Consider the following 12,695-nt stretch of genomic DNA (forward strand, 5'->3'; position numbering starts at 1 on the left):
CGTCGGAGCTCGACGGTCTTCCTGCTGGAGGGTTTATAGTCACCGGCGTGACTCTCGATTTTTAACGTCGGAGTTCGATGGTCTTCCGGCCGGAGGGTTTATAGTCACTGGCGCGACTCTCGATATTTAAAGTCGGAGCTCGACGATCTTCCGGCCGGAGGGTTTATAGTCACCGGCGCGACTCTCGATTTTTAACGTCGGAGCTCGACGGTCTTCCGGCCGGAGGGTTTATAGTCGCCGACGCGACTCTCGATTTTTAACGTCGGAGCTCGACGGTCTTCCGGCCGGAGGGTTTATAGTCGCCGGCGCGACTCTCGATTTTTATATACAACCGAACGAAAAATATACGACGTATATTACATTGGCGCACCTTTCACCTCGCCCGGTAAGGCTGGAGGTGGTTCGCGCTCCATGGTCGATCCAGTTGTCGTCCGTCTTCATCCTCCAGATAATAAGCACCCGAGCGGAGCTTTTCGATGACTTTGAAGGGACCCGCCCAAGGAGCTTCCAGCTTGCCAACGTCCCCGACTGGCTTTACTTTCTTCCACACTAGGTCGCCAACTTGGAATGCTCTGGGGATCACGCGCCGATTGTAGTTTTGCTTCATCCTCTGCTGGTACGCCATCAGCCGGACGGACGCCTTGACTCAGTCTTCGTCGATCAAGTCCAACTCCATGTTCCTCCGTTCGGCGTTGTCATCATCGTAGTTCTGGATCCGGACGGACTCGACGCCGACTTCAATCGGGATAACCGCTTCACCTCCGTACACTAAATGGAAGGGCGTGACGCCCGTTCCCTCCTTTGGGGTCGTGCGGATAGCCCATAAGACGCCTGGCAGCTCGTCCACCCAACTTCCTCCTATGTGGTCAAGTCGAGCTCGAAGAATTCTGAGTATTTCTCTGTTGGTTACTTCCGTTTGGCCGTTGCTTTGAGGATATGTCATGGAAGTAAAATGTTGCTCAATGCCATAACTTTTGCACCATTCTTCGAGCTACTTCCCGACGAACTGTCGCCCGTTATCAGATACGAGCCGGCGAGGAACGCCGAACCGACAGATTATATGCTGCCAGATGAACTTTTTGACCATCTGCTCGGTGATCTTGGCCAGTGGCTCGGCCTCCACCCATTTGGAAAAGTAATCGACCGCCACCAGTAGAAACTTCCGCTGACCGGTCGCCATAGGGAACGGACCCACGATATCCATTCCCCACTGATCGAACGGACATGATACTGTAAACGCTTTCATCTCCTCCGCCGATCGGTGGGAGACGTTGTGATACTTCTGGCAAGAGAGGCACGTCGCGACGTTCCGAGCGGCGTCTGATTGCAGGGTTGGCCAGTAGTATCCGGCCAACAGGATCTTCCTCGCCAGCGATCGTCCGCCTGAATGTCCCCCGCACGATCCTTAGTGCACTTCCTGGAGGATGTACGCCGCGTCTTTCGAGCTCACACATTTCAGAAGTGGGCGGGAGAAAGCCTTCTTGTAGAGTTGGTCTCCAACGAGTGTGAACCGGCCGTCTCTCCTTCTTAATAGATGGGCTTCCTCCCGGTCGGACGATGTCGCACCCGAGTGCAGAAACTCTATGATGACTGTCCTCCAATAGCTCGGGAATGTGGGGCCCTCCATCCGGTCAATATGCGCCACCAAGGATAATTGTTCAATTGGCTGCTGGATGACGACCGGTGATATTGAACTTGCAAGCTTGGCTAACTCGTCTGCTGCCTGGTTTTCCGCTCGGGGTATCTTCTGGACAATGACTTCTCTAAAGTTGGCCTTGAGCTTTTCGAAGGCTACAACGTAGAGTTTGAGCCGAGCATTGTTAATCTCAAAAGTGTCTGAGAGTTGCTGGGCGGCCAGCTGAGAATCTAAATGGAGCGTCAACCGACCGGCGCCAACATGCCGGGCGGCTTGCAAGTCGGCTATGAGCGCCTCATACTCCGCTTCATTATTGGTGGCTTTGTAGTCCAGCCGGACGGATATGTGCATCCTTTCTTCTTGGGGAGAGAGTAATAGCACGCCAATCCCGCTCCCGAGCCGAGTGGACGATCCGTCCACAAATATTTTCCACATAGCTTCGGGCTCTGGCTTTTTCACTTCGGTGACAAAATCTGCCAAGGACTGCGCCTTTATCGCCGAACGGGGTTGATACTGAATGTCAAATTTGCTCAACTCCGTTGTCCATTTGATGAGCCGTTTGGACGCTTCTGGGTTCAACAACACTCTTCCCAATGGGCTATTTGTCCAGACGATGATTGTATGTGCCAAGAAATAAGGACGAAGTCTCTGAGCGGCGAGGACCAAAGCAAAAGCCAACTTCTCGAGCCCAGTGTAGCGAGATTCAGCGTCTTTTAAAATATGGCTCAAGAAGTACACTGGTTGTTCTTCTCCGCTCGTCCTCACTAATGCCGAGCCTACTGCTTGCTCGGTTGAAGATAAATAAATACAGAGCGGCTCACCTATAGCTGGCTTGGCTAGCACGGGCAAAGAGTTCAGATATGTCTTCAGTTCTTCAAACGCCCGATCGCATTCCTCGTCCCAATGGAACTTAGTAGCTTTGTGCAGGATCTTGAAAAAAGGGAGGCTCCGGTCGGCCGTCTGGGAGATGAATCTTGACAATGTAGTTATCCGACAGGTAAGTCGCTGTACTTCCCTCAGATTTCTTGGGGGCGGCATATCTTGCAACACTTTGACCTTGCTTGGATTCGCCTCTATGCCCCGCTCGGTCACTATATAGCCCAAAAAACGCCCGCCTTTTGCTCCGAACAGACATTTCTGAGGGTTGAGCTTGACTCCATACTTCCTCAGCGTCCGGAACGTCTCCTCCATGTCCGTAAAAAGATCGGCCTCTCGGACGGACTTGATGAGAATATCATCGACTTACACTTCTAAGTTGCGTCCGATCTGCTCCTTGAATACTTTGTTCATCAAGCGCTGGTAAGTGGCTCCTGCGTTCTTCAGTCCGAACGGCATTACATTGTAACAGTAAGTGCCGTCGGCTGTGACGAAGCTAACCTTTTCTTGATCTTCTCGGGCAAGCGACACCTGATGATAGCCCTGATAGGCGTCTAGCATGCATATTAACTCGCATCCGGCTGTGGAGTCCACCAGTTGATCAATCCAAGGCAGAGGGTAGAAATCTTTTGGGCATGCTTTGTTGAGATCTCGGAAATCAATGCAAACCCTCCACTTGTTGCCCGACTTGGAGACTAGCACCACGTTCGCCAACCAGCTCGGAAATTGCACTTCACGTATATGGCTGGCCTCCATGAGCTTCTCGACCTCCGCTCGGATGATGGCGTTCTGTTCGGCGCTGAAGTCCCTTTTCCTTTGCTTCACCGGCCGAGCGTCCGGTCGGACGTGAAGTTCATGCTGTGCGATACTTGGCGAAATCCCCGGCAGCTCATGCGTCGACTAAACGAAGACATCGCAGTTTCTCTGGAGACATTTGATCACCTCCTTTTTCTGGCTTGCCTCCAGATCGGCCGCAATGAATGTGGTGGCCTCCGATCGGATCGGGTGGATCTGCACCTCCTCTTTTTCTTCATAAACCAAAGAGGGTGGTTTTTCGGTTACGGCGTTTACCTCGATCCGTGGCGTCTTTCGAGCGGAATTAGCTTCGGCTCGGACCATCTCGACGTAGCATTACCGAGCCGCCAGCTGGTCTCCACGTACTTCTCCAACTTTATCTTCGACCGGGAATTTGATTTTCTGGTGGAAGGTGGAGACGGCCGCTCGGAACTCACTGAGCGCCGGTCGTCCCAAGATAACGTTGTATGCGAAGGGAGAGTCAACCATGACGAAGTTTGCAATCCGCGTCCTTCTGAGCGGCTCTTCTCCTAGCGAAATAGCTAGTCGGACCTGTCCGACCGGCAGAACTTCATTGCCCGTGAACCCGTAGAGGGGGGTTGTCATGGGCAGCAGCTCGGCTCGATCAATTTGCAGTTGATCGAAGGCCTTTTTGAATATAATGTTGACCGAGCTTCCTGTATCGATGAAAACGCGGTGAATAGTATAGTTAGATATTACCGCTTTGATGAGGAGCGCGTCGTCATGTGGCACTTCGACTCCCTCCAAGTCCCTGGGCCCGAAGCTGATTTCGAGTCCACTCGCCCGTTCTTGACTACAGCCGACCGCGTGGATCTGAAGCTGCCTGACACTCGCATTCCTTGCTCTGTTGGAGTCTCCTCCGGTCGGTCCGCCGGCGATGATGTTGATTTCGCCTCGCGACGTGTTGCTTCTATTTTCTTCTTCCCGAGCGGACGACCTAGGCCGCTCCCTAGACACCCGGGGATAGTCCTCATGCCTCTGAGGATGATGCCGCTCGGGAGACTGTCGCTGTCGCCTGTCGGATATCCGCCGATCGGCTTCATGGTGTTGCTGTCGCCTGTCAGATGATGGTGAGCGACGACGGCTACTCCGAGGAGCGGGGTGGGCGATCAGGGGAAGGCTTCGGCAATCTCACGTGTTATGCGTGTCGGTCCGGTGGAACGAGCAAAACATGGGGGTCCATACCTTCTTCTTAGGTTTGGGCTGCTCGGCAGCTACCTCTTGAACGGCTTGGGACCTCGCGTGGTGAGGGCGGACTGCTTCGGCCCGCGGTCCTCTGGGCGGCTAGTGACCAATGTGCGGCTTCCGCTCGGCAGGGGCTGGCCGCTCGATTAGAGCTTCTTTCCTTCAGGCCGCCTGGGCTTCCTCCACATTAATGTACTCATTGGCTCGGTGTAACATATGATCGTAGTCTCGGGGCGGCTTTCGAATAAGTGAGCGGAAGAAGTCACCATCCACGAGGCCTTACGTGAACGCATTCATCATCGTTTCTGAGGTGGCCGTCGGAATATCCATGGCCACTCGGTTGAATCGTTGGATATAAGCTCTGAGCGGCTCCCTAGGCTCTTGCTTGATGGCGAATAAACTGACTCTGGTCTTCTGATAACGCCGACTACTTGCAAAATGGTGGAGGAAGGCCATGCGGAAGTTCTTGAAACTTGTGATGGATCCGTCCGGCAGCCTTCGAAACCACCGTTGCGCCGATCCCGAGAGGGTGGTAAGGAACACCCCGCACTTTACTCCATTTGTGTATTGATGTAGGGTAGCTGTGTTGTCTAACTTACCCAGATGATCGTCCGGATCGGTGGTTCCGTTGTATTCACCGATCGCCGGGGGCACATAGTGCTTTGGTAGGGAGTCCCACAGGATGACTTCTGAAAACTGCCGGTTGATCCGCTCGGGGGAGGCGTCCGTTCGGGGAGCCTTGCCTTTTTTGTTGTCTCGCATGGGCGCCTCGTCGGATGAAGACCCTCGTTCGCGGTTAATTGTTGTGACTTCAGGAGGCGTACAGAATAGGGCTCGATGAAATGGAACCGTGACGGGCGGTGCTTCCACTCGGCCTCCCGACTCGGACGTCGCTTGCTGCTCCATCCGCTCGACTTGCGCTTTTCTGCTTCTGTTGTTCCACGAGTTTAGCTGCTCTTGCCTCGATTAGAGCATCGAGCTCCTCCTGGGAGAGCATCACGGTGTGTGGTCGTCCAGCTTCATCCATCTCTTCCGCTCGGATGCAGGTGCGTTCCCACAGACGGCGCCAAATTGATCCTGTCCAAACGCTGAATCGATGGACGCTGGGCACGTGGCGCTCTCCGAACTAATGACGTGACCCTCTGACTGGCCGTATGGAGCTCCGGTGAACCTGCAAAGAAGTCGGGCCGGGAAGGGGTTCCCGGCGACGACCCTCCGACGCTCAAGTCAGGCAAGAGGAAACTAAGAAGAGGTGGCTTCGAATCTCAGAGAATGCGTACCTCCGGTGAAGTATGAGGACCCTTATATAGAGCTGTGAGGAGGCTTATGCACACATACCGAGGCATATACATGTCCTCTGACCATACCTCAGTATGAGGCATATACATACCGAGCACCTCTCTGATGGGACAGTAGAACCTTCCGTCATAGGGCTCTGTGCATGGCTTGGTCTTCGAACATACTTGTTGTCAAAAGCTGTTCCTTAGTCCTTTTGTCCTTTCTCTCCCCCCGCCGAGCGCCCAGCCGCTCGGCAGTCCCATCACGTCCGACCGGACGCATGTACTGGTTTGCTCGAGATATTCCCGGTTGTGTGCTCGGCTGAGACTATTCACGGCATTGCTGCCTTATGCCTCGGCCGAGCGGGCCACCCGCTCGGCCCGACAACCTTGTTCACCATGAGCGTCGGAAATCCGACTCCCCGCTGGGTTATCTTTTATTCTGTTCTGACCCGTTCGACCGATTGACCCGACCCTTACCCGATCGGCCGAACCTCATCTTGCCCTTAGGCTTTTGACCTCTACGTGTCAGTGATTTCCCTCAAAAGAGGTCCCCGTCCTTACTGCCGGATCACCACTCATCAGCTAGACTTCTGATACCACTTGTATGCATTTCACAGGTCAATTAAATATGATAATACCTTACATCTTAACCACTGCACCGTCCAAAGGGACATTTCACATGTTAATTAATGAAGCATATACAAAAGGAAAAGATAATTTTACGATGAACAAAATGTCAAGTAGTCTTCCCTTTGCACAGTTTAGTGGAAGAGATTCGAAATAAGAAAAAATAGAAAAAATAGACGAAAAAAAAAACATTTGCCAAATGCTGTTATACACCAATGCCCAATACAAAAAATATGATGGCCAGGATAAACCCTAGGAAGAATTTTCATTACAATATCCATTGCCAACAAAAGGGAAGTATTATATGAGCCGAAAACATTCATTGTTCTGGTACAATCACAAGTATCAGGTCACTAGTTGCATGACTACGTTGGCTTCTCATTCATATTCTTATGACATTCCCAATTGTGTAAACTTACCAGCTTCTATTTTCCAGTTCAATAATATTGTGAGAGAAGGCACCAAACCATTCGACATGCCTAAGATTGTCTCCAAACCATATCTCACATGGCATAAACAGCGACTAACTTAGAATCTATTAGTAGGGAAACTGGCTACTTCAAGAATTTTAGAAGCTACAGTGATCATATATCAGTTAACAAAAGAATAGCATGGAATAGGATGTCGACATCATTTTCTTAATCATGGATTAATTCTCAGGGCTCAGAATCCGCTTTTGGAAGTCGGTCACCATTAGGGGCAGTCCTTGTCGTAAGGTAATCTTGGGCTCCCAGTTCAGCAGCTCTTTTGCTTTTGATATGTCAGGTTTTCTCATATGTGGATCGTCAGCAGTATTAGGCCGGAATTCTATGGCTGCAGAAGAATCAACAACCTCTTTTACAACCTGCATGAGTGTTAGATCTCCATTTAATAAAAACACGATTAGAGTTGAATAGATATCTTAGGTATTCGTCAACTGATCATATACCTCAGCTAGCTCGAGCATGGTGAACTCCCCAGGATTACCCAAGTTGAAAGGTCCAATATGCTCACCTTCCATTAACACTACTAATCCATCAACCTAGCAAAGTTGGGCATACAGATCATTAACCATACAAGTCGGATTATCCTGCTAGAGTGCTAGCAAAACATGACAATATCTAGAAAAACGTTATTCTTAGATTTTGACAGAATTATAGGGGCTTGGAGCAATGCAGACGTGAGCTGGAAAAAGTTTTACTTATGGTGCTTGGTTCATGGAAATACTTTTCTCTATGAATTCCAACGGAATAACTATTCCTAAGTGAAAGAGGTCTTCTGGATGGACTGAAGGCATTTAGGACTATAGTTCATTTCAATCCTCAAATCAATGTCCTTTGTTTTTCCTAGGTGAAAGAGGTCTTCTGGGTGGACTGAAATCATTCGGGACTACAGTTATAACCACTGAACACAAGTCTGTTGTGCCTACTGGTATCTTGCACGAGACATGTGCGGAAGGAAATTATGCAAAAACAGCTCGTGAACAATATAATCCATCAAAGTTCTTATGTTACACATGTCTCAAAATTTCCACTATACCTAAGGATCTAGACACAGTAATAACCACAATGGTTAGTGAAATTTTTGCACATCCTCATAAAATGACATGAGAAGGTTAGGAACACTTTGCTGGTGGAGAATGTTGAGCCGCATCTAATTTATCAAACATATGTGGAAGGAAATTATGCAAAAAACAGCTTCAAATTACATTAAGACAAGAGAATTCCAAAAATACGACCAAAATTTCACTTGATAACAGAATAGACAAAGTAAATTGATGGAGAAAATTCAAATGGAGCAGAGTTATGATGATATAAAGGGATCATTGAAATATCACTTATTGGATATACTATATGTATTTTTTTCATCATAGCTTATGCTAATACACCATGCTAGGAAGGACCGTATTTATTGGACAGAAGACGCACTCAATCACCCAATGGGTAGGTAATCCAACAATCTGCCAACTAATAACATGCACTGTGTAAGCAATATCAAAGGCTAAAAAAAAGGCTATTTACCTAACACACAAAGGGAACTTTGGTGTTGGACTTGTTTGACAAAAATTAACATTCTGATTCACCCAACTATCAATGTGTTTACATGTAGAAAAATATAATTTTAGATGAAGAGGGTGAAAAATGTATGAAGCAGCACTCACATTGCATACTAATCTGTTTTGAGTGTTGGATTAATTACAGATTATACAATGGTCCAACCAAGTACTGATTTTTGGTGCCAAATGAGGTTTTAAATGATGTTTTTGATGCATCTTATGTTATGCTGCCTACGAAAGGATGCATCCAATAGCAAGTTCCAGGAAATGAGACAAGAAAACTATTTTCAAGGCAAAGAAGCTATCAAGAGAAATACATCACAAGTGAGTTAAGAAACTCAATGAGATGAACAACAATTCAATATTTTAAAAATCAACCTGGTATACATGCAAAAAAACACAGGACGAACAAACATGCTCTGGTTCATTAATGAAAATCCCATCTGAAGACATTATGTGTCATCCTAGATTTTTGAGATAGTGTTAACTGCGGTTTCCAGAAACAGAATTTGTGAATGAAAACAAAAAATGAAGCACATTACTAAAAAAAACTATTTGTTTGATGAACGAAAGGTTTAGGCTCACAGAAAATAAATCATGAAAAATGAAGTAGATAACTTAGGCAATTGTCCATTAAATATGAATGAATTAATTGAAGTCCATGTCAGATATAAAGGCAGAACATAGTACAATACCAAATCTGAAACAAATTGGAAACTCCGAGTTTGCTTTCCATCACCATAGACAGTCATAGGTTCCTTTCGAAGAGCCTGTAAAATATAAATATTGAATTCACTACACCATGATAATAATTTTGTCCTCAAAACAACTGATTTTGTCTACTTAACAACTAAAACAAAGAAAGATATATTATATTAAGGTAATTGTGTGTGCATTTTGTTCTCTAAAAGAGACGGAATATAATTGCAGGCAAAGATTAGATACCTGAGCAACAAAGTTGCTGACCACCCTGCCATCATCAAGGCACATCCGAGGCCCATACGTATTGAATATACGTGCAATACGAACCTGTACATGCACAATCAGGATTGATTTATTTCAAATTCCCCAGTTTAAGAAACGGTATAACCATTCTGCTGAAATAAGTGCTAAAAATAATGCAACTGCGAGGTTTGTTTACAAAGGCAAAAATAACTTTTTAGGTCACTATTCCATGTATTTTATCGTAAATATAATTATTATATGAATGCCAGGATGATAGATCAAACAGAAAGTACAATATTCTTAAGTCATAATTATGAGCCCTCATAATAGAAAGTTAAAAGAACAGAATAGATGAATCTACATGTTTGAAAAGGTTGACATTGTCGTATCTCAAAGGGGCAACATAAAATAACCAAATTTTAGTGAAGTTCACTGCATGGGGTCAATAACTAAGAGTCTAATATATCTGTTGGCTAGAAATTGTCCTGATATGCTAGAAACAATGTATAAAGACATGAACATATTCATTAAAAAAAAAAAAGTTAAAGCAAAAATGATGCCAGAAAAGAAAATTTTCAGTTGGATTAACTGCATTAAAAAAATGTAAAAAATAAGAGACACCAACCGTTGGAATAAGCAAACCTAAGATTAAATATTTATGATAAAGAAAACATCCAGAATAGTCTATTTCCAAGCATTCCAAGTTCAGCTCATTAACCGAAATAGCTAAAGGGGTAATAAGAAATTTATCCTCCATCAGATAGATTGGCATAAGAAACCAAACAATTCAACAGTCAAATTAATTACATAGAAAGCACAGTGCTTGGGATATGTTTCAGAGATAAGTGGGCCAGAGGAGAAAAAAACGCATATGTTGATGAGAGATTGAGAATTTCCAATACTATAAGCATAGTAAGAAGTTTGTCTGTATTGGTATATTCAGTGAGAAACATATTAAGATCTTTGCAAAAATTGGATATATTCTCGAATAGTATAATGTGTAGTTAGATAAAGATGAGATGAATTCCTCTTTCAAAGTTATAGCTCTAGAAAGAAATGTTTTTACATGAGGAAATACCTGTATCAATAGGAAATTTAAATCAATGTAATTGCTATGACCATTAAAGATTCAAAATGATTACAACCATTTGGATATCAAAGTCTTCAACAAAGACAACATTAATGGCTGATGCAATATTGTTATGTAAAAAGTGAAAACATGACAATTGAAATTGTACCACTATTGGATATTAATAGTATTTGTTAAAAGGGCAACCCGGTGTATGAAGCTATCACAATGCAGGGTCCCGGAGAAGAATTGGACCACATTGGGTCTATCATACAAAACCTTACCTTGCATTGCAAAAGGTTGTTTCTGTGACTCGAACCCGTGATCACAAGATCGACAACAACTTTATCATTACGTCAAAGGTCCCCTTCAAATTTATGTAGTAATAGTAATATAGCCTTAGATAGGCTTAAATGTTACATCAAATTTGTATAGCCTGCAACCGATCTAAATAGACGGGACTCATGGTTTACTTGTTTTTAGTTGTAGTGCATGTTTTGCAGCTGACATCAAGAATTGAAAAAAGCGGGAGGGTTTCAATTTTAATTGTGTATAGTCACCTCAAGTCCAGCACCACGATGGTAATCCATGGTCAAAGTTTCTGCCGTCCTCTTTCCTTCATCATAGCAACTCCTAACACCTAAGGAGCAGCAAAAGTTTATGTTAAATCACTAATGCCAAATACGCATGGAAAAAAAAAATGTCATCCATAACAACTCAGAATGTGTGATAACAAGATATGCAAAAATATAACATATGACCTTGAGTAGAAGTTACCCTACCTATGGGATTGACATGGCCCCAGTATGTCTCTTTTTGTGGGTGCTCAAGTGGGTCGCCATATACCTCACTAGTACTTGTCAGCAAAAAACGAGCTCCAATTCTCTTTGCTAAACCCAACATGTTTAATGTCCCCATCACATTTGTCTTGTACTCTACACCGTTAGGGGATTACAACAGTTTTATCTAAACAAATCATCTTTGCTACTACCATAAAGCATAGGAAATTCTCAATTTCTTTGGAGTGAGGAAGAACTATAATTTGAAACCAACATTGTATGTAAGCAACTAATTACCATAATCAATTGTAATAGATCGACAAGACTTATTTCATCAAAATTTAACCTAAATCAATTTGAGGAGTGAAGTTTTACCCAGATCATCGGAGTTCATGCGGATCAATCACCTGGGGGATAAACTTTATGGAATTTGAACAGATCTTAAAAAATGAAATAGCCACAAGTAATCAAGAGGATATGATGGTCTTGATAGGGTTATATTTGTAGTGCACAGGCGATGCCGGGCAAGCGAGATGGTAGATCTCGTCGACCTCCAGCAAGATCGGCTCGACGACGTCATGGCGGATCAGCTCAAACCTCGGGTTCCCGAAGTGATGCGCCACGTTTTCTTTCCTCCCGGTGAAGAAATTATCGATCACGATGACGCTATCCCCCCTCGCCAGAATCTTGTCCACCAGATGGCTTCCGACGAATCCGGCACCTCCGGTGACTACGATCCGCTTCGATGGCTTCTTCAACCCCACCGGCACTCTCCTCCCACCGCTACTGACGGCAACGGCGCCGCTGCGGCCACTGTCGTAGGAGGAGGTGTGCTGGAACTTATCAAGGATGCGTTGGTTGAGGTGATCGTCGGGGTGGGAGTGGGAGAGAGAGGAGCTGTAATAGGGGTGGAGAAGGAAAAAGGTGGAGGCAATGATAGCGCCGGCGAGGACGAAGAGAAGGCGCTGCTCGCGGAGGAGGTAACCGAAGGCAGCCCGGAGGAAGGAAGGCGAGGAAGCGGCGGAGCGTGATGGCGGCTTCCCGGGCTTGACGGCGTAGGTCGGGATCTGGGCATTCTGGTTGAGGCTGGGTTGTTTATGAAGCTGCTTCATTGTAGGATCTGAACGCCGGAGACACACTCCGGGAGCGATTCAACGGCGGAGAATATACCTGCCACGGCGAGGGAAGAGATCCACGGAACTATGGAAGCCAAGCCGACTGATGGCTGGCAGTCAAATAGAAAAGGGCAGGTACCGAACAGCACCTGCTCCTCACGTGAGCATCACCGTTTTAAAACAAAACAAATACAAAAAGTTGTCCAATTATCAATTTTAACTACTTTGTAAATATCTCTACACTTTTATGGTAATTATTTTACCTATATTTTGGATAAAAATTAAAAGGAACCCCGCCTTAACATAATTCTCATCTTAAAATATTGTTTTTC

The 12,695-nt window shown here is 45.8% G+C and overlaps 1 protein-coding gene across 1 annotated transcript; it reads right to left on the reverse strand.

Moving 5' to 3' along the window:
- Window positions 1-6,668: 6,668 nt before the first annotated feature.
- Window positions 6,669-12,485, reverse strand: LOC122040876 (UDP-glucuronic acid decarboxylase 1-like). Its single transcript, XM_042600350.1, has 7 exons — window positions 11,728-12,485; window positions 11,252-11,399; window positions 11,030-11,109; window positions 9,401-9,484; window positions 9,151-9,225; window positions 7,349-7,441; window positions 6,669-7,264 (listed from the first exon to the last, which is right to left on the reverse strand). The coding sequence occupies exons 1-7, from the start codon at window positions 12,358-12,360 to the stop codon at window positions 7,070-7,072; spliced, it is 1,308 nt and encodes a 435-aa protein (XP_042456284.1). The 5' UTR covers window positions 12,361-12,485; the 3' UTR covers window positions 6,669-7,069.
- Between the last annotated feature and the right edge of the window lie 210 nt (window positions 12,486-12,695).

Source organism: Zingiber officinale, chromosome 2A (assembly GCF_018446385.1).
Source record: "Zingiber officinale cultivar Zhangliang chromosome 2A, Zo_v1.1, whole genome shotgun sequence".
Classification (NCBI taxonomy): Eukaryota; Viridiplantae; Streptophyta; class Magnoliopsida; order Zingiberales; family Zingiberaceae; genus Zingiber; species Zingiber officinale.

Excerpts from the sequence above, each read along its gene's own strand:
- LOC122040876 (XM_042600350.1), bottom strand. The coding sequence starts at position 12,360 with ATGAAGCAGCTTCATAAACAACCCAGCCTCAACCAGAATGCCCAGATC. Across the intron at positions 9,226-9,400 it reads TCAGCAACTTTGTTGCTCAG|GCTCTTCGAAAGGAACCTAT; the intron begins GTATCTAATCTT and ends TATATTTTACAG. Across the intron at positions 7,442-9,150 it reads TCCAATTTGTTTCAGATTTG|GTTGATGGATTAGTAGTGTT; the intron begins GTATTGTACTAT and ends CAACTTTGCTAG.